The 21,588-nt window shown below is 43.0% G+C and overlaps 2 protein-coding genes across 11 annotated transcripts in view; one reads left to right on the top strand and one right to left on the bottom strand.

Annotated features, from left to right (window-relative positions):
- The window catches only part of Fbxo38 (F-box protein 38), a 40,738-nt gene extending 26,954 nt beyond the window's left edge, over positions 1-13,784 (top strand). For 4 of the 7 annotated variants that reach the window (XM_005356187.3, XM_005356188.3, XM_026783495.1 and 1 more), the window contains exons 11-22: positions 286-428; positions 1,217-1,430; positions 3,474-3,593; positions 4,927-5,106; positions 5,577-6,311; positions 7,961-8,061; positions 8,258-8,360; positions 9,830-9,996; positions 10,932-11,077; positions 11,614-11,717; positions 12,071-12,184; positions 12,972-13,150. In XM_005356187.3, coding sequence (XP_005356244.1) covers positions 286-428; positions 1,217-1,430; positions 3,474-3,593; positions 4,927-5,106; positions 5,577-6,311; positions 7,961-8,061; positions 8,258-8,360; positions 9,830-9,996; positions 10,932-11,077; positions 11,614-11,717; positions 12,071-12,184; positions 12,972-13,150 — 2,306 coding nt within the window. Of the gene's footprint in view, positions 1-285; positions 429-1,216; positions 1,431-3,473; positions 3,594-4,926; positions 5,107-5,576; positions 6,312-7,960; positions 8,062-8,257; positions 8,361-9,829; positions 9,997-10,931; positions 11,078-11,613; positions 11,718-12,070; positions 12,185-12,971 lie in introns of all 7 variants that reach the window. The other 3 variants (XM_013349594.2, XM_013349596.2, XM_013349595.2) reach the window with 3 other exon arrangements.
- Positions 13,785-15,112: 1,328 nt separating this feature from the next.
- The window catches only part of Htr4 (5-hydroxytryptamine receptor 4), a 172,106-nt gene continuing 165,630 nt past the window's right edge, over positions 15,113-21,588 (bottom strand). For 3 of the 4 annotated variants that reach the window (XM_026783579.1, XM_026783580.1, XM_026783581.1), the window contains exon 7: positions 15,113-21,380. In XM_026783579.1, the coding sequence (XP_026639380.1) occupies positions 21,293-21,380 (88 nt within the window). In that variant the 3' untranslated portion in view covers positions 15,113-21,292. The remainder of the gene's footprint in view (positions 21,381-21,588) is intronic. The other variant, XM_026783582.1, reaches the window with a different exon arrangement.

The following is a 21,588-nucleotide window of genomic DNA, read 5'->3' as shown; positions in this document are numbered from 1 at the left end:
GCTTTCCCCAGTGTCCTGTTGCTGAAACGATATAGGCTGATAGAGAGTGACATTTCAATCAGGGCCACCTTAGCTTCATGTCAGTGTTTCCTGGGCCATGTATTTCTCACAGTGAAATTAGCTCTGAAATTCGTAATAGGTAGTCATCAAGTCTTAAAGACTATGAAATAAGGGAAAAATTACTCAAAAGGAGAGGATTGGAAAGACTTTTGTGGTCTGTAGCAAAAATTCATGAGTTGCCTGGGGACAGTGCCGAGTAAACACTTGTCGTATTGTTTTCAACAGATCACTCTAGATGGACACGGCTGGTTGATATCAACCTTGTGCGGTGCCATGCTTTGAAGCTGGATTCTTTTGGTCAGTTTATTGAATTATTGCCCAGCCTGGAGTTTATTTCCCTGGACCAGATGTTTCGTGAGCCACCCAAGGTGAATCTCAGTTGAGAGAAGTTTTGGGGTTTTTTTTTGTTTGTTTTGTTGTGTTTCAGTATGGATACAGGGAAGAAAGCAAAACAACCTGTCATATATGCCTTTCTGCTGTTATAGTTGTATTTTTAAATTCTATCTTCAGTGAAGGTGTGGCATTTATAGCATTGGATGGCCTCTTATTTTTCAGTGTGTGTTAAGGGGTCTTCAGGGAAGGGAAAGTAAAAGTTAGGCTGCTGCCTGTTTTCTAAATTTGTGAAGACGTTAGGACACAGTGCTTTCCCAGAGCACTTAGAAATTAGTCCGCAGAAGCTCAAGTCTGAGGATAGGAATTCATTTTGGAAATGTTTTACTTTGCTGTCATCTCCTAATAAGTTATATCTTGAACAATCCAATGTTGTCCCGTTGTACAAAATGTTATTTTTAAACAGCCTCACCGGTAGAACAGTATTCATGGTCATCTGTGCTGCTGTGGTTTTTCCTCACTGCTGAAACAGTTCATTATAGTGGGGAAAACATAGAATCTGCTTTTGGTTCCCAGCTAAGCCACTTATCAGTCATGTGATGTCACACATCTCTTTTCCCAGTGTGCACTGATAATTGCAAATCAGGCGAGTGATGCTTTGTCTTGCTTGAAGTGAGGTAGCTTTGAATGAGATCTTTTCTACATATATGAAAGCATTTCTTAAGTTGTACTTTTAAATACTCATCCTTATGTGAGGATGAAACGAAGAGTTATTAATAAAGTATTCCAACCCAAATTAATAAGCACATGGTTTGTTTTTGCCTAGGGCTGTGCTCGAGTTGGCCTGAGTGCAGGCACTGGAATTGGGGTTTCCTCAGCACTTGTTAGCAACCAGAATTCCAACAATGACAATGATAATAATGCTCAGAATAATAATGCCAACATCCATGACAACAATCACCATCACCCAGATGATTCGGATGAGGAGAATGACTTTCGTCAAGAGCTACAGCCGGGAGAGCAGCAGTTTGCAGCTGATGGTAACTCAGATCTTTCATGAGCTCCAGATGCAAATGAGCTTTGCTTTAGTTTCTGATTCTATCCTGTTGGTTTTTTTCTTACTTGAGCTTGTCACTCGTGGTCCACACACAGAGAATTCAGATTGGAAGGACTGGTAACACTAGGACTCAGAGTACGTTGACAGCATTAGAGACTTGATTTAACTGAGCTTTAACTCTGAGGATTCTAGCAAAGTAGCCTTTAAACTACTTAGGTTAAAAAGGAAATGAGTACCCACTACGTGCACGGGCAAGCTACACATGCTCTCAGTCTGCAGATCTTTACAGCTGCCCTGCAGACAAAGTGCGTGATCTAATTCCAGCCTATGAAATGTCAGCTCTGTAATTGCCTGCCCAGTTCTTTCCTAGCTACTAAACAGCTGCTGTCTGTTAGCCTGTGTACTCATAGGCTCCATCTCCATGCCCTCTGCCAGTGAGTACGAATGAGCCAAGGTAGTTTTCTGGTTTCTCAGTTGATCCCTCAAAGCTAGGAAAATAATTTCTCTAGCCATCTTCCTTGTCATTCTTTTGTCTACCGCATAGACGTTGTAACTGATAAGAAATGGGTGTCCTGATCCTGTGGAATGACTTGTAACTAAAGGCGTGCTGTGAACATAGATGTCCTGAACAGAGTTACCTATAAACTTTTTTTGTTTTTTGGTCTCAGCAAAATCACCAAAGACTCTCAATCTTGGTGGTTATCTTACTGGACAGATCAACTGTATTTGAGAGTTCTGTCTACTTCTACCTTCTTGAAATACTTTCTTCTCTTGGTGACTCCGTAGTCATTTTCCTGGTTTTACCCTGACCTCATTTGGCATTCCTCCTCAGTTTCTTCCTCTCCCCTGTCCTCCCCTCCCTTCCCCCCGTCTCTCCGTATTCATTGTCACTTAGAGTAATAGCATTAGTGCCAACTATATATTGAGCTCTAGATCTTTTTCTAGCCTTGAACTTCACACTTTTTTAGAGTAAATGAGGCCATATGCAGCTCTAAACTTTTTTATTGCCGCATACAAACTCCTAGACATTGCAAGCTTAGAGTCAAATCCATCTCCTGATCTGAACCCCAAGAGATATAAAGACATATAGAGCCAGCAGGTAGTAAAGATGAAAGAAGGAAGTGTGAAGTTGAATATTGTCGCTTTGATGTGGCCAGAGAGGAGTCATATATGTACAGGTCACAGGCTTAAAAATACAGACTGGAGCAGCGTAAATCATCTCTGGGAAGTTACTACAACTGCTATAACACAAAACACTACAAATCCTATAAGCCTAGTTGTGATGAATTGAGTGGAAAATTATGTGCCCGCAGCTCAGTACAGGGAAGAAAATGCCTTTTGTTGCAAAATCTCATTAGAATACATTCAATACTGGTCTTGTTCTGACTCAAACTAAGATCAGTTAACGAGTTTTGGGAAATAGGATGTTGTTATAGAAATCTTAAATATTGCTTTGAGGAATTTTAACATCTGATAAAGTTAGCTATTAGTAGTAGTAAGTTGAAGTTGAAGCTTTTTGGTCTTAAGGCTTTCGTGGACCTTATCCTTTGGAATAATGTGAGAATAAAACCACATGTTCTCATTCATTGATAGGCACTCGATAGAGTAAACACTGAAAAAACCAGGCATTTAAATGCCATTAAAGAGTTATAAACTATATGTAGTTTATTAATGGTCCTTGCCATATATCAGCCAAAGGTAGAATTTGAGTTTGTGTGCTCAATATAGCCTGGTTAAGACAGCAGGTGCCGCAAGGATCATTGTTCATAAGATGATCATCATCTTCAATTGTGACCTTTCTCCTGCCTTTGTCTTACATTGATTTATGAAATAATTCTTTCCCATCTGTGATTTCCTTCTCTTGGATTAGCTGGGCCCTTCTTTGTCTCTATTGAAGCAGTTACAAGCTACTCTTTTAAGAGTAGGTCTCATAATGACGGTGTGTGCTGTCCTGGCCAGAACTGCCAGTTTTACAAGCATTGTGGATTTTTGCGTTTCTTTAGTTTTCACTTTATTTTTATTTAAGCATTAAATGAGATGGAAGACATGGTGCAGGAGGATGGAGAGGTGGGAGCCGAGAGTGGAAGTGACGTGCCAGCTCCCAATCAGGGACTCCTTCCCATGGATGCTGATGAGGAACAAGCAGGTAAGCATGACACTCTTCCACATCCATCATCCAGGAAATTAGAATCGGAGCATAATGGCGAATAGGAAGTACTGAGAACAAGCACTGTCGCGTTATCTGCTATTCCCTACTGAGCCTTGTTATAAATCATTGATATTCTCCTTGCCGCATACCTCTGTATCTTAAGAGTTGTTTATTTGTTTGTTTGTTTGTAGCTTCAGCCAACAACTGCTTTTTCATTTCACTGTGTCTCGTGTGTAGATGTAGAAAAAGAAAGCACTCAGACTTTGATGGAAAATAACTTGATTACATACTCTTGTGTTTGTATGAGCTATGTTCAATGGACACAGCAAGCTGTGTGTGTGTGTGTGTGTAACAATCATTAAGAGGTCATCCGTGTGAGAGGTCAGGAGAGAGGAGTGTAAATGATGCAAATACAGTGTTTATTTATGTGAGTCTCAAAGCTAATATTTTATTTAAATTTAAAAAATATGTTTGTACTCTGACCTCACTTTGGAGGGGAGGAGGAACAAGGCAGAGACTGTTCTGGATTAGTGAGTAGACTAAAACATCCCAGTCTCTGACCCTAGTGGCAGGCTAGTGTCACAAGTCTTTTAAATGGCCTTGATTGGCTCTTTGCTTTCTATGGGAAACAGATTTTTAGAGGTGAGTGGTGTGCTCAGCACAGCGACAGGGAGCAGCCTGAGATTAGAACCCAGCACTGTCCTTCCTGGCTCACCTTGTTCCAAGTGTCTGACGAATGCAGTCACTTACCCCGCAGACTTACTGCCAGCTTTGCCAGTCAGTGCGACAGGCAAGGGCAGACAAGGTTCCTTGCAGCTTGTGTTTTGTCAGGATCATCCGGATTGGAAGAGCTGGAGGTCTGAAGCTGTGCTTTGCTTAAGTGCCCATTCTCTACCAAAGTATAGCGAGTGGTCCTCCAGAGAGACTGTACTCAGCACTCCATACATTCTGAGGGTTATCTTCTTTGTGTTCTTATACTTTTGGGAAATTGTGTAGCTTAGTTTTTAAAATATTGCAACTGTTACTTGGATTATTTTAGGATGGATTCTTGTGCTTTGTGAAATATTGAAATTGGGACAGATGTTTTAACTTGCCTCTAGAAATGTATGATACCGGTTGTCATTCTAGTCAGCTTCATGTTGCCATAATGCCTGTAGCTTGCTGAAATGCTTTCACAGAATCTCACACAGGGACTTGTTTCACCAAAGTAAGTGATAGAAGGCTGCTTGCCAAAAGCATCTTTCTGACCCTAGGTCTCAGAAATAGTACTTTCTGTGAGAGTTTTTCTTGAACAAGTATTCTTAGTCTTTGTTTTTGTTTTTTGCTTTAGGACCTAGTGGTCTACAGCGCGTAGTAAAACCACCCCCAATTACAGTTCACGATTCAGAGAGTGATGACGAAGAAGACAGTCTAGAACTCCAAGAAGTCTGGATTCCTAAGAATGGCGCCCGGCGTTATTCAGAACGGGAAGAGAAAAACGGAGATTCGGTCCAGTCTAGGGAGCTGGCAGGTGAGCAGCACCCAGCTCTGGCTTGGCAGTGGGAGGTGTCCGAGCTGCTTCACTCCATCTCCATATGTGTCTTTACTGCAGCCCACATCTCCATATGTGTCTTTACTGCAGCTTGCATGTTAGGGTATGTGCTAGAAAGCAAGGAGGGCAAAAGTCTGAGCAGGAGGGGGCACCACTGTGTGGGCGAGTAGCACAGCAGAGACAGCCGTGAGGAATCCTTCAGTGCGGCTTTAGGTTGCTGTGCATCAGGTTGTCAGTGGTCAGCAGAAGGCCTTGGTTTCTGGAAGGATGGGTGGAGAGCTAATGAGGGAGGCACTAGAGATGGGTGCCGAGTTTTCTAGTAGTGAGGTACACAACTAGGAAAGATGCTGCACTTTGACTCCTGGTCCAGATTTACTCTTGCCTTTTGTCCAGAGTTTGCACTGAAGTCTTTTCTTTCCCTCGGGCCATTCTTCTTTTTCTGTAAGCAGTAAGTGGAAAAGGCAAGACTCCACTTCGGAAGAGGCACAACTCCCATCAGACGGGCCCATCGAAGCAGTTTCCCCTGGAGGAGGGCAGCTGTGAGAAAGGCTGTCAGGTCACCAGTGAGCAGATCAAAGCTGATATGAAAGCAGCGAGGGATATTCCTGAAAAGAAAAAAAGCAAGGATGTTCATCCCAGCTGCAGCAGCACCAGCGCCAGCGCAGTGGGAAACTCCAGCTCATCCAGCACTGCTTCTCAGAGCCCCGACTTTGTAAGGACGGTGACCAGCGGGGGCTCTTCTGAGCCTAGCCCTGCAGAAGTGGATGTGTCCAGGCAGTGTGTCTGCTCCCCTGCTGGGTCAGAGGACTCTGAGGCCATGGAGGAGGGAGACGCAGAGAGTTCTGTCTGCCCCAGATGCTGCTGTCACAGGCCCCAGGAGTCCCAAAGGAGAACTAGCAGGTGTTCTGATGAGGAACGTCCTTCAACCAGCCGAGCCTGTGTTGTGAATGGCCCGGATGGTACGAGATCCGCCTTTTCCTTTAGGACTCTGCCACAAGGGGGGTCTTCAGGCCCAGCAGATGATGAGCGGACTAATGGGAGTGGCTGTGGGGCTACAGGTGAGGACAGGAGGGGGAGCTCCCAGCCTGAGAGTTGTGACGTGCAGTCTAATGAAGACTACCCTCGGAGGCCCCTTACCAGGGCCAGGAGCAGACTGTCCCATGTACCGCTGATATCTGAGTCAGGTATGACAATGCTCCCAGGGTTAGCAACTGCCGGGCAGGGCTGGACAATGGCCCAAGCTTGTGTCATGAGTCTTCGTATAAAAAGCTAATTTATGGTAAATAGTACTCTATTTGGGAGTTCTGTGGATCATAGAAACTTTTAAATAATTTTTAAGAATGTTTTGGTGGAAGGGGGTATAAAACAGGTTCGATCCAGAAAACCCAGAGTCATTTCACCTTTAAGAAAAGAGAAACCATGTGTGTTTGCCCAGAATGCAGTCCCGATTCTGATGCCTCAGCCCCCATAGATGAACAGTGCTTCCACCCCACACTCAGGGTACCTTGAGGTGGCTGGGCTGGTACAGTTCCTTGTCCGTTCCTTGTTCTACTTTTATGGGATTTAGTGATTGCTTTTTGTTTTGTGTGTGTGTTACTGTTTTGTTTTTCCTGAAATTTATTTTGCTCCCAACTAGGTTTGGCAAGAAATAAGCAGGTAAGTAATTAGTTTTCCTCGGATTCTTTGGGTGAAAGTACACACACACACATACACACACACACACACTTAATTTCATTGCTATTTGTAGTGTATCTGGTTGGCATTGAGTTGAACTGAACATGTTTTTAATCTTAATTCTATTTCTGTTCTAAGGTGATCCCTCTTGCCTTTATTAAATTACTAGTATTTATCAGTAGATAGTAATGGATTTTAATTTTCTCTAAGCATCTCAGCCTTAAAATAAGTCCTACAACAGAGGCAGGGTCTTCTTTTTCATCTACCACAAAAGTGAATTCATGAGGCACTGAGCTCACAAAAGTGAGCTGCTTTTTATTTATATTTATTTATTTATTTATTTTTGGTTTTTTTGAGACAGGGTTTCTCTAGCTTTGGAGCCTGTGCTGGAACTAGCTCTTATAGACCAGGTTGGCCTCAAACTAACAGAGATCTGCCTGCCTCTGCCTCCCCGGGTGCTGGGATTAAAAGCAATGTTGAAAGCCAGGTTTTCTTTAGCCAGAAAAGTTGTTGCCTTTAAGGAACTTTAGTTTAAATATGGAAACAGGTATACAGGGAATTTTGCAGAACAATAAATATTTGGAGGTCCAAATAAATTTGTTAGAAGCAAATGATGATTGAATAGGACTGAGATAGGTCATCTTTACCCTGAATACACAAAGATGTTCTGAGCAGAAAGAATGATGGCTTCAGACACAAGTAATGGGAGGCAGAGAGGAGAAAACTGTTGAGAACAGTACAGTGGGGCCTTTGCCTCACATTTACCCCCAGTGTCAGAAATTGAAGCATACACACTAAGCAGCAGTCATTGAAAGGATTTGGTAGGAAAGTCCTGAGTTAATCCTCCAGGAGTATCTCTAATGAGTTTTAAACCGGGAATATGGATGAGATTTGGGGGTTGCGTGCGGGATGAGCTGGTTCAGGCAGGAGGGGTGATCATGACTTGGGAATATGGATGAGATTTGGGGGTCGCGTGCGGGATGAGCTGGCTCAGGCAGGAGGGGTGATCATGACTTGGAGCAGTCTTGGAAACGCACCTAACAATTTCAACAACCAAGTTGAATTTTGGAGTTATGATAGAGTTTTCGTATGTAACTGAACTTGCTCTGGGAGGAAATAAAGAAGGATAAAATTTGAGGGTTTGTTTTTCTTTTTATAGAAGTTGCCAAAACAAAGCCATGTCATGCCGTGAAGCGGAAGCGAACTGCAGATAAGTCTACCAGTACCAGTGACCCTGTGATTGAGGATGACCATGTACAGGTAAAAAAGAACTAACTGCCCAGCCCAGTTTTCATGCAACGATACTGAAGTTTCTATCTTTATCTACTTTCTATATTCTAAAGAGAAAATTTTGTTAGCAGCTTCTAGGTTCTAATGTTGAAAAATTTACCCTTTAAGAAAACAAAGCCCAGGGGAAGATATACTCACTTGTAATTTTAAACATTTATCATTGTAGGTTCTTGTATTAAAATCTAAAAATCTTGTTGGAGTCACAATGACCAATTGTGGAATCACAGATCTTGTGCTGAAAGACTGCCCCAAGATGATGTTCATCCATGGTATGTATTTGGGGTTATATTGTATAAGAGCATCATGCATCCTAAAGCCAGACCAGTTGGTGCAGGCTGTAACCCCAGCTACACAGACTGAGGCTGGAGGATTCTCCAGTCCCCACTGCACACGCCTTCTCTTTCTCATGTATTTTATATACTCCTATATGTCTTTCATGACCTTCCTTACACGACTGTCTCAAATCTAGGCTGGTCTCTGTAAGGTTTTAAAGTTTTAAATGTATATTATACCCATTTATAGTGGTTTTGTTTCCTATTTATATTTTTTTTTCCTTTTAAATAGAAATATAAAAGGAAAAAAATAATCTAGGCTGGGTGTGGTGGCATACACCTTCAATCCAAATCACTTAGGGGGAAAAGGTAGGCAGTACTCAGAGTTTGAGGCTAGCCTAGTCTTCATAGCAAGTTCCAGGCTAGCCAAGGCTACACAGTGAGACCTTGTATAAAAAAAAATCAAGTTAATATCTGCCTTGTTCCTGCCTTGAGTGATTTACATGTTGTATGTCCGTTTTCTTCTGTGTGTAAAGTGTATATAATTTTGCTTAAGTCACATGGCCTTTGGCCTTTGTTGTAGTTAAATGCAGTGGGTGTGTACGTGTGTACATCCATATATACCATCTGGTTCACTCTCTTTTTTTATTTCTGTCTAATTCCTTCTTTTTTATGTAACAGAGGATGCAGTGAGCCTGAAGGCAGGATGCTGGCAGTAGTTAAACATGGAAGTTAGTTAGAGGGCAGAGTGCTCTGGAAGATGGTGTTTGTGTTGAAGATCTTGTAGACCTTTATGAAAGTTTAATCAGGCAAATCAGCTTTGTGGTTGTACAGTTGCATCCATTTAATCCTCTCTCCAGATGAACTACATGATTTAAAGCAGGAAAGGAGAAGGGATGGGGTGTAGTTGGTGTATCAGCGTAGTGACGTTTGTGAGGTGAGGAGCAGACACTTCTACCTCTGACGATGTTTGCTGTGCTGAACAAGAAGTTGTTTTAGGTAATGTTTCCAGTAGATCTTTGCACAGTGCTGGAATCCCTAGCCAAAGACTTCAGAGTTCACATAGTGCTGTGCCTTTTCTCAAGATCTGTTTCTGTATTTGTGACAGGAGTTAAAATTAACTCTGTTCAGTTTTACCATTAAATACAAGGTAATATTTGTGAATTGTTCTAGGTATGACCTTTAACTATGTAGTTATGCCATTCAGTAGTTCTTCAGCATTAAATGTCTCCTGGGCAGGTCAGCTGCTAAGGAAGAGGGGCCTTACTGTCTTTCTGACATGAGGATAGCCAGCTTCTGAATTGAGTCACGGTGTCATCTCTTAGCTGTTATTTGTATTTGACCAGCATAGTACCTGTGTTCACAAACACAGTGCCTGGGCCAGGGTTTCCCAGAGAAGCTTCTAGGACTCTATGCTTTGCACTCTTGTGTGAATTATTTATAGCATTTATTGCTTTATTTTATAGCTACCAGGTGCAGAGTACTGAAACATTTAAAAGTAGAAAATGCACCGATTGTAAACCGATTTGACTATGCACAGTGCAAGAAACTAAATATGGATCAGGTCCTAGATCAAATACTGAAGATGCCGCCAGAGAGGAACCGCATCATCTACCTGCGTCCAATGCAGCAGGTAACGAGCTCTGCTTTTTTATGATAAAGTACATCTTGTACTAATATTTGTTTATGAAATCTGTTTTGTTCAATCTTCAATAATGATTCTTTAAAATCTGTTGAGCTTTCATAAGCAAACCAGATTTTTTTGCCAATATTGCATGTTAATGCTTTGCTGCTAATTCTTTAGGGACTCCTTGTGTAAAATTAGAATCATACTTAAGTTTTTGTGGTGTTTTAGCTAATTTATATGATATACTAGGACAGTTGCTGGTGTACCTTAAGCAATAGTGTGATAGCTGTAATTTTTATTGGAAGTGTGTATGTAGGATGATGCTTGTTGCCAGAATGAAATATTAAACAACTCTTGGACTCTTGAGATTTAGGCTCCTAAAATTAGCTAATCAAATTCATAAGTGTATTAATACTCAAAACTGGCTACATGATTAAAACTAGATGATGTTTTTCTTCCTTAAGCAAGTTTTCCTTTCTGAGAAGGAATTAAATTCATGTTTCCCTGAAAGCTCAAGATGCAGAAGGGCATCCACGAGAATGCACTGTCAGCACAGAGTCTGTAACGAGAAAAGAAACACACTGTCCTTCAAACTTAGCGATTGTTCTAAGTAGGACAGTTGTATACACTCTGGGTTCTGTAAAGCAGCCTGGAGCGACACCTGTGAAGGACAGCCTCTGGAGATGTGGAGTTGATGGCCATCACCTGAGTCAGCTCTCTGACTTACCGGGTTCTTACACAGCAGTGAGGAGGAAATTGCTGAGTCCGCTGTGCAGAGATTTCGCTAAGTCTTAATCCAAACATAGCAAGCTGTGCTTTGAGACAGAGCTATTATTTGATTTCCAAATCAGCCAGGCATTTCAAAACTGAAGCTTTTCAAGGTCTTCAGAAGTCTCAGACATATTATTATTCCGAAAATTTTTTTCTGGTGTCTTCCACAGGTAGATACACTAACTTTGGAGCAGAAGCTGTTTAGTGGCCCCTACCCCTATCACATTTGTATCATCCACGAGTTCAGTAATCCTCCCAACGTGCGGAACAAGGTGCGCATTCGCAACTGGATGGACACTATAGCCAATATCAATCAGTAAGTGACTCTGTGGCACTTTTTCATAGTTTTCCCATTGGTTGCTTTTAGGAGCAAATTCTGATTCATTTTAAATGATTCCAATTGGTCTTTTTAAGTAGACTTGGCATGACATAAATGTGTAAAAAAGCTTCAAAGAAAATTTCAAACTTAAAATCATGCATGTATTTATGTAACATTTTATTCAAACTTAGAGAAAAATTCCTAAGAAACCGCATACACATGTTATTTCTCCAGACATGGAGGATGCCAAAAATTCAAGTTAATGACAATCTTGAGACTCTACAGAAAATTGTTTTTAATCTTATAAACAGTGTACTAAGTACCCTTAATATACAAGGTATTTGCCCAGAGACTCCGTGAATGCAGGTTAGACTTGCTCTCTGTGTGGAGTCATTGGTGATGATGAAGAGTTGTCGTCATTCTACCTGAAGTTGTTGGTAGAATCTAAGCTTGAATGGACCAGACGGTTGCTTTCTCTCCAGCATTCTTTCTCAGTTGTTTATTTACCTGATTTTTTCTCCTATTGCCTCCAGAGAACTCATTAAATATGAATTTTTCCTGGAAGCCACTCGGACTGAAGAAGATTTAAAGAAGTACCCTAAGTACCCCTGGGGGAGAGAAATTTACACTTTAGAGGGTAAGAATTTACCTAGACTGGGAGTTAAATTTCAAGCTGTGAACTAGATGGGAGGGGCATGCCTTAGGGGAGACACGGAGCTCCTTAGAATTAATTCATCAGATTGGGTGTGAATCTCTGCAAGAAGCAGAGGCTGGATAAATATTCGTCTGTCTATGTCTTTACCACCCCTAGAATAACCAGAATCTGTTGACACACAAAAGGTAAATCAAAATTAAGAGTTGTAGTGGTTAGAAACGCCTTTGAAGGCAGTTGTTTCAGTTTCTGTACCCAGCTGTAACTGCTTAGGTCTAGTTTGCTGCTATCACCATTTCTATGCCAACGGGACTTTGATAGCTGTCTGCTTATTTCAGGTGTTGTGGATGGAGCACCATATTCCATGATTTCTGACTTCCCTTGGCTGAGGTCACTGCGGGCAGCAGAGCCCAACAGCTTCGCCAGATACGATTTTGAAGATGACGAAGAGAGTAATTATGATCTGATCTAACTTGTGTTCTCTAGCTTGAGTCTGTCTTAGTGTGTTAAATAGTTAATAGCAGCAGATGCACAGTGGGTCTGCTGTCCACACAATGGGAATCTCGGATACCTTCAGTTTCCTGTGCATTTAGTTGTTTTGTTGTATGGTACATTGGATATACGCTGGAAATTTAACTCAGGACTAATGAAAAATACAGCAGCCTTACAAAACCACTTCGAGTTTGCCTCTTGAGAAAGATTCTCATGTAGCCCAAGCTTGCCTCCACTTATCTGTGTCGTGAGTCTGGCCTTGAGTGCCTAGTCCAGGTTGCTGGGATTCTGTTCAGCACGTGCACCTGCACCTGACGAGCTCACTGATACTGAAGAATTTACAAACTCAGTCCTTCAGATTGCTCAGTTACACTAATTAGTTGCCTGATCATGGAAGCATTGTGTCACTGCCACTTATTGTGATTTAAGTGTAGAAATTTGGGGGTAAGCTTTTAATAATTTTTTCTAAGTTTTAACATATTTGTATATTTACCTATAGGCAAAACTTTGAAATAAATATGTATAAAGAAGTGAGTTTTTTAGTTGTACTTAGCATAATTTACTCGTTGGTGCATTGTTTTTACCTGTGGACTTTGATCATGTCCTCTGTCTTCGTCGTTAGCTCTGATCTAAAACTGAAGTAGCGAGGACAAGTTGGATGAGCTGTCCTTGTGTCGGCTGCATCGTGGTACAGGGAATGACCCAGTGACTCAGTCTAAGTCTTTTCTTGTCTCTGCTGTCTCCCAGGCACCATCTATGCTCCTCGAAGGAAAGGACAGCTGTCTGCAGACATTTGTATGGAGACAATAGGAGAGGAGATCTCAGAGATGCGCCAGATGAAAAGGGGCGTGTTTCAGCGAGTGGTGGCCATTTTTATCCACTACTGTGATGTCAATGGAGAGCCAGTTGAAGACGACTACATTTAAAGAGACCTTCCCTGGCTCTTCTGCCTCAGAACGGTCAAGAAGACTACACAGGAAACTTCGGGCTTGGAATCGGGAGGCCCTGGCTCAGTTTGTTATATAGGAGATATATAAGGAACATGGAAATTGTATACAAAGATTTATATATAGAGGAAATATACAAAGACACTTCCAAAAGTAACATCTTTATATCCTATGTTTATACATCTTAATTTAAAGAAGTCATTTGAATGAAGGCAGATAATTGACAATTGATTCTGTTCCCTTTTCCTGACTTAGTTCTCAGTGCCGTGTGAGTGAGCCCATTTTCTCTGCTACTCGCCATTGTCCCTTCAGTCTGTGCCTTTTCTCCTTCAGCAGAGCGTCTGCGTCAGTGCTAAAGAGTGCTGTGTCCTGTGTGTTTCGTTATTAAAATGCCAACTAACCCTCAGTCAGAGAAGGCTGTCTCTGTACTATGGTGGGCTTCTGTTTTTCTTAGTGTTTATATTTGGCATATTTCTTTAAATGAAAAGATCCACAAACTTAAAAAATGAATTTGGAGGGCAAATAGAAAGTTTTCAGAGCATTTCTAGTTATTTATTTCCGCATTCAATTGTGTATATGCTTTATCTTGAACATGAAAATAAACATTTAGTAAAAACTTTATTGTTGCCATGGACTTGAAACTGTATTTCACGGTAGCAGTACTACACAGAGAAGCAGTGTGTAGTTGTGTCTGACTCAGCAGCGGTGTCTACTTTCTGATCCAATTTCAAAGTGTGGCCATGAGCAGCGCAGCACACAAAAGCTGCGGGCTGCAGAGCTGCGGCAGAATGCTGAGGAGATGGGCCACGGGCTAGTTCAGAGGAACCGCCTTTCTCTTGCAGCTGGAGGCTGCCTCCTGCGGCAGTGGTGGTGCTGCTGTTCACTCTCAGGGGCATCACCAAATGACTTTGCCATTCGATAAATAAGTGACCTTTAACAGGCTTCAGAAGCCAAAGGCTAAAGTCAAAGGAATTATGGTCTCAAAATGGTCAGGTCTTTCAGAATTTGTTCAGCCCCTTCCTTTTCCCTGGGTTTAATTAAGGTCAAGAAAGGAAAATATCAGTCATCCATGATCGGGACTTGGTGTTTGCTGGATAAGACATGAATTTGGTTTATGATCCCAACTGTATAGACAGACAGGCACGGGTGCTGGTGAGCTTCCCTAACACTGGACTCCTGCATGACAGGTGCCCGTGTCTTCAAAACTTTTAAAATTCTTGACTTGTAAGGTTTTTAAACATCTTAAATATGATTGGATAGTTCATCTTTTGGTTGCATTGGGGTTTTTTTTAGCACTTTTTTATTTAAATTTTTTAAATTTTGCACACTAACCCAGTTACCCTTTCCTCCCCTTCTCCCACCCCCCCACCTCATCCCATCTCAGCTCCATTCAGTCAGTAGAGGTGGTAAGGCCTCCTTGGAGAGTCAACAAAGTCTGGGATACCATTCTCCCCACAGATTGAGGTACATAACTGTCACCCAAATTCAGGGACCATTACATTGTTTTTTAACTGTTTAGTTGACTGCTCAGGTTATAACTGCTCAGTAAGAGGCAGGATACAAATGCAGAATAATAGAACCAACCCCTCTAGTTTCCCCCTCGCTCTAGCAAGGACCTCAGATAGACAATGCTTACATTGGCCACAAGAGGTCGCTGCTCTTTAACGTTACTCAGTTGCTAGTCATCACAGACTCCTTGAATACAAAGGGGCCCTAAGATCATTAATAAAGATGCTGAAGCTAGACAACCGAAAACACAAGAGTGGAAGCCACCCACTCTCAGACACTTGGCAAATATGAACAAACAGCTAGGAGTGGCTGTCTTATAGCAAGGTCAGCAAGTGTGTGGGCTAGAGAGTTAATATTTTATGTTCAGTGAGCCATAGACCTCTGATGGGTAAGCCATGAACAGCACACAAAGATGGTCATATTATGACAAAACTTTATTTATAGACAGAAAATTGAATTCCACATAATATTCACATCACAAAATAGTACTCGGGTTTCAGCCGAGACATACTAAAAAGCAAAAACCATTCTGAAGGTTTGCAGACTACATCTTGGCCAGTTTACCAACACCTGATGGACAGCTGAGTTTTCCATCCATTCAGTTCTGTCACCAGCTTTGTGGTACAAAGGTCTACTTTTAAAAGACCTTAAATAGTTCACAGATGACCTCTGACTGAGCATCAGGATCAAAAAGAACCGTGTGTCTCATGCTGCCAGGCCCAGTATATGGATCTAATACTTTAAACAATAGCCGACACTGAGTCTTAAGGTGACTTAGTACATGCAGTCAAAAGTCCTGGATTCAGATTCCGACTTCCTCAGACAACAGCTCTCACCAGGAGACAGTGCTCTGTGGTGGAGAGGCCAGAGCTGGAGCCTCTCTTTTGGTCATTTGTAATTTGGTCATCTGTAAAGTGATAATAGTTACCCACCACCACCAGGCAGGGGTGAGGGTTCAGCGGGAACATCCAGTATAATCCCAGGTTTATTATAAAAGTCAGGTTTGCTTGGTTTTCTGGGTTTTGTGTCTCTGTGTGTGTTTTTTGTCAGTTTATTTTCATGTTTTTTTTTCCTTAATATTTCCTTAATGTCCCTTAGACCATATCCTAGGATAGGGATCTTTGAGAACTAGACAGGCCTTAGAGAGGAGGCCACACTTGACACTAGCATCTTGAGTTGTTTACCATGCCTCCTAAGTTTATTCACATCCAATTTAGCAGTATAGATAGATACCTTGCTCAAAAGCAGGTGCTTAGGATTACTGGAAGTGGGTGTTTATCAGTCTGACTCCAAAGAATCCCTCCAAGGAAAAGGAAGTCAGGTGAGCCCCATTGTGAGGCTGGCTCTTGCCCACAGGGCAAAAGCTGTGTCTCAGTGGCCACTTAATCCTGAAACCGTCCAGCTGACCTCGTGGAAGACACTGGATGCAGTCAGGTACCGAATCTCCCACTCTGCAAGACTGGCAGCATGAAACACACGTGCATTGGTGTGAAGTGATGTGCAGTGTTGGCTGTTGAGAGGCAAATAGCGGATCACATACAGCATCACCTTAGTCGTAAACAACAGCGCACAACCACAAATTACTGAATTTCCCCACCCCCACCCACCTTGGGAATGGAGTGGCACTGAACTGGGGTCAAGAGTATTTACCGTATCAGTGTTATGGGGCTTTTTTTATAGTGGGAATAGACTACCTAAATGCATCATTTATATAAACCATAATTTACGTAGGAGGGAAAAAAATCACTGTGCCAGGATAGGAGGACCTATGTGTTTCCATCCATTTGTCACATTTCCTTGGGCAAGTCACTTGCTGTGACCAAGTCTTGTCTATAAAAATGAACCAGTAATCACACCACAAGCTGTTGTGAAGTTCTGAGAACTTGTGAAAGGGCAGATAAACTGTAAAGTGCCCATAGTGGTGAGCAGATACTAAGAAAATAAGGCTTGCATCCAAATAGTTTAAGTTCAACCAAGAAGTCTGGAGAATTCAGAGTGCCTTCTGCAGGGGGCCTTGATGAAGGTTTGCAATATTCAGGGTTCAACCATTTGCCCCAGTCAGCTGCTGGCTACCCAGTAACCCCAGGCTCTGAGTGCTAGAGAGCCTTCCTGCTGCTCATCCCTGGACCAGAATACCTCCATCATTTGATTTAATTATGGAAACGATGCCCAGGGAAGAAAACAATAGAGCAAGTGAATGGCAGAGCTCAGACCAGAACAGGCACAGCTCTGGGTCCCTAGGTGATAGGGGAGGGACGTGGCCATGAGAACAAAGAGCTTGTCCCTGCTCTCTCCTACCACAGCCCAGTACTTCAATGCATCCTCCCATTGAAGGCCATTGGGAGTGTTGAAGATGGTGGACTACGGAATCGGGAGGCCTGGGCCTCCATTCCACATCCATACTTGTCAGGTACGTCACCAGATGTTTTCTCTGCTGAGGTTTGCTCATTTTTAGTGGGATGTAGTTTTGGTACTTGCAGTAAAGGTGTTCATGAAAAAATCCATGAAAAGCACTTAACCAAGTGCCCAGTGGAAAGGAGTTTGTTAGTTAGCTTCTCTTGCTGTTGTCTTACTAGTCATTAAGTTCAGAAGGTGCTAGAGTAAAGGAGACGCAACCTGGATTAAGTACAACGCTAATAAAAATAGTAAGCAATTTGTTTCCCTTCTATCTTTGTTTCCAAAAACATGGAATGTAATTTGTACTAAGTGGATGAATTTCTATAGCTTGGGATTCAGTTTAAATTCTTTCGATATTTCCAACTCCCAGAGAGGAGATGGGGAGACCCTACCAGCACGTGTTTGTCTTCCTGGGACATGAAGAGGCAAGGGGACATGCTCTGAGTATTGACATCTGGTTAGAATGTAACAGCTTGGTGTTATTTTTATTTATCTCTATGGCTGCTTTCTATTTACAGCAAATAAAGCTGATTTTCTATTTTGGGTCTGATAAAGCGTTTCCTTCTAAACTAAATTCCTGTAAGTGAAATGAAGATATTACATAATGAACAGTACAGGCAAAGCATATCTTCAGCGAAACTTGTAACAGTGGCTTTTGGTGACCCATGTTGGGATGTTCACGCAGATACAGCCAGCTCAGAGACCGTCTGCATTTCGCAGAATAGAGCGAGGCAAGTTTCTGCTCAGAGCAGAGCAACAATATGCCTGAACCCAGATCTTAAGTCAGTCCCTGTGCTGGCTACGTTCAAATCCAATTCTTAGTCTTGGTTTCCTAGGTTGTGTGCAAAGAGTCCACTTTTGGCCAAAAAGGGCAAAAAATGTTTTCCTCATAGGGGCAGCTTTTGAGCACAGCCAATTGCAGGAAAGAGGGAATGAAAAGTGCCTTGCATCGCTCACCTAAAAGAGCCACAATGCCAAAGAGAAATCGCTGGACAGCACAGCACCAGGATGACACTTCGTTCTCACTTGAAGATAATTTGGTTGTTGCCGCTCCCTGGTCTCTCACTGAGTCCCCTCCCTCAACTACCCACAATGCCCCTGCCCTACTCCATTTCCCAGAGCAAGCAGGAAGTGGAAATGTTACTGAGAGGCAAAGCTGAAATCTGAAAGTTGGTTTTGTTTGTTTGTTTTTAACCAATACATTGTAGGTTTTATTTCTTTTACTTTCTAATTGCTAATGGAGAGGGCTGGTGGCCTGGACCAGCAGGTTGTTCTTCAGTGACAGCCTTCTAAGTCGGAAGGCCAGAAGAGAAGATAGGAAAACCAGGACTGAGAGGATTTGCACAAGCTGTGTCTTATGCCAAGCAAGCTTATTTAAGAAGTAAAGCATCTTTTGTATCCTATTTTCTGAGGGAGAATGGCCAAGGTAGACAGAAAGCTAAATCAGTCAATGTTGATGAGAAAACACGGGCTATCGCAGCTGCAGCTGCCTTAGGACTGATAACCACAGCCCTTCAGAGGGGAAACTGGTTTCCCAGGAACTGAAGCCTTAACTCCTTCAAGGCCCAGGCCTCAGACTGGGCCTTGCCAAGTTTGCTCCTGGGCAAGGAAAAACAAACTAACATGCGCTTTTTCCTTTCATCCGGATCTCTGAGCCTTGGATCATTCTGGCTCCCAGCAAGATGGGCTGGGATCTTCAGAACTGGGCATTTCTATGGACTGCAAAGTCAAATGGAGAGAAACACAGTGAATCAATCCCTTTCTCCCTGGCATGGAGACAGACTTCATTAAACATCCAAGTAGTTGCCAGTGTTCATCTGGCCAGAGTAACTGGACCACAGCCTCCTCTTTCCTATCTCATCTTAACAGCAGCCTTCCTGAAAGAGGACTTTTTAGGAAGAGGACAGGTTTGGGTTTCCTTGAAGCCTGGGCCGCTGTATGTCTTCTGCGTCTTCCACCCTCAAGCTGTCTGGATTGTCTGGATTCCTGGAAGCCATGGATGGAACTAATGCTGTAATAGCAGCTCTCCAGACAGAATGAATCCAGTCTTGTCCCATGAATTCGCATTTGGTCTATCATCATGTCATCTTGTCCCTAGTTCCTTTCTTCAGGTGGTTTTTTTTTTTTTGAAAAGAGAGAAAGGGACTCAGATCTCTATCTAAAGGGTTTAACTTCATTGCTTTGTGGGGGGTGACCATCCTTCTCAGAGACAAGGATGCCATTGTGACCTGTCATCACAGGTGAAGAAGGAACAGCACAGGAAATAGAAAGGCAAGGAAAACTTGGTATGATGACTGAGACCTGTGGCCCCAACACTTGGAAGATGGAGGTAGGGAGGATGGAGTTCAGTTCAGCCTCAGCTACATAGTGAGTTTGAAGCCAGCCTGGGCAATGCCAAACCCTATCCAAGGGGAGAAAGAAGTGAGAACGGTGGAAGAGCGGGCGAGAGAAGAGGGAGAAAGAATGAGGGGTTAGAACAGGGCAAGGAGAAGTTTTGGTTGAGGCTCCGGACACATCCTGATCTTACAGTGTGCCGCCTAAGGATGCCAGGCCATGCCCACCTTCCCCATTCCCCGCGTTTCACCAGCAATAAATCAAACCGGTCCTTGTCAGCAGAAAAAAATGAAAGAAAAACTCTTGTGAGTTTCAAGTCTTCTCTCTCTCTCAAAGACATAACTTACCCAAGACAAAGAAGGCAATGACAGATTTAGCATGGAAGAGAAAATACCTCTTGGGTTTAGAACAAACAGCATTCTGCAAAATATTTGTGCGATGGAAGCATAGTAGCTTCAAAGCTAGGGTTCAATGACAGCTCTTAATACAGAAAGATGGGTTTGTTCTTTGCTCAAAGCCGAAAGTGGCCTAGGACTAGACTATTGGGTTGTTCAACACAGGACCCTGACCATCCTTAAAAGACAATCTCCATGGGAGCAAGTCACTTTCCTTCCTTAACGTTTTTTGTTGTTGTTGTTGGTTTTTTTTTGTTTGTTTGTTTATCTTAGAGTGTGTGAGTGTGTGTTGGGGCGGGGGTGCTGAATGTGCTTGAGTGTATGTTTGTGACCATGTGTGTGCAGGAGCCTGTGGCAGTCAGGAGTGGTGTCAGATTCCCTGGAACTGGAGTAACAGATGGTTGTGAGCCACTATGTAGATGCTGGGCGCTAAACTTGGGTCTTCTGCCAGAGTATCAAGTATTGTTCTCCTAAACACCGAGCCATCTTTCCAGTCCCCTACTCCCACCCCTCAGTTTTTGAGTTGTGACTGTTCCTTGTCAGCATCCATAGCAATAAAGGTCCAGGTTCAATGTCATGGAAGGGAAGCAAATAAAGATTCATTCCAGATGACCCAGTGGGAAAATGACAAGTTTACACACATGTGCATGTATGGGCATGCACACGCGCGCACACACACACAAGCTGTATAGAGGTCCTTTGGTAATGGATCCAAAGGCAAACTGTAAGCAGAGTCTTTAAAATCTGTCCTGGAGGGGGAACTATTACCTCAAGTAGTATGCTATGATAAGAAATAAGGGAGGGAGGGAGGGAGGGAGGGAGGGAGGGAGAAAAGAAGGAAGGAAAAGAAAATGTAGCTGTAAACCAAACTTCCTGACGCCCTTCATGTCAGTACTTCAGTGCTTCTGGACAGACAACTGGACCCAGCAAAGCGGTCCAGAAGACTGCTGGAAAGAAGAGGAAACTGAAGGTGTTCCACTGAGAGAGAAGACTGAGGGGTGGGTGGGGGGAGACGGGTCATTTCCTTCCAATATCTAAGGCTTTCTGACAGGAAGAGGAGACCGAACCGCTCTGTCCTGACAGAAGCTAGAGCACAGCAGACTTGTGTGCCAATGAACGATAGAGCTTCCACGTGATTAGAGCGTTTCCACCACAGAAGGGGCTGCGTTAGGAGGTAGTGAGCTCCTGTCCCTGGAGAGGTGCGAGCAGAGACTGTCCTCATGTCAGTATGCAATGAGAGGTGCCCCTCGGGCTCTGGTACAACGCTGGGTCTGATGATGTCTGAAGTTCCCACACAATTTGGAAGTCCTTGATGTGCTGGATCCAGGTTCCACTCAACACCACCTTCCATGTATCTTCACTGGGCCCTGGTACCCCATACTTCATGCATCACTGGTGATGACCAGGGTCAAGAGTGTGTCCAGGGAGTCCTGTTCATGCAGACATGAATGGGAATGGCTAGCCTGATGGCAAGCCATGTCGTCAATCAAAAGCATGACTCCAGGGACTCTGGGTCATTGTGGATGGGCAGTTTCTCCAGTTCCTGGTGATGTCTACTGTGCAAAACGGTGTACCTAAGGAGGAAGGCAAGAAAACAGAAGAGTTTCAGCAGGCATCCTTCAAAGGCATCAGAGGCACCACGTCACCTCTCCACATCCTTTTTTGAATGTATTTGAGGAATAGAGAGGTGGGGATGGAATGGGATGAATCTACACAGAGAGGGAAAACCAAAGCACCCACCTAGATTGTCTAAGTTAAAGGTGGGGAAATGGCATCCTAGGG

Source organism: Microtus ochrogaster, chromosome 18 (genome assembly GCF_000317375.1).
Source record: "Microtus ochrogaster isolate Prairie Vole_2 chromosome 18, MicOch1.0, whole genome shotgun sequence".
NCBI classification, from domain to species: Eukaryota; Metazoa; Chordata; class Mammalia; order Rodentia; family Cricetidae; genus Microtus; species Microtus ochrogaster.
This window is presented reverse-complemented; position numbering and strand designations above follow the sequence as displayed.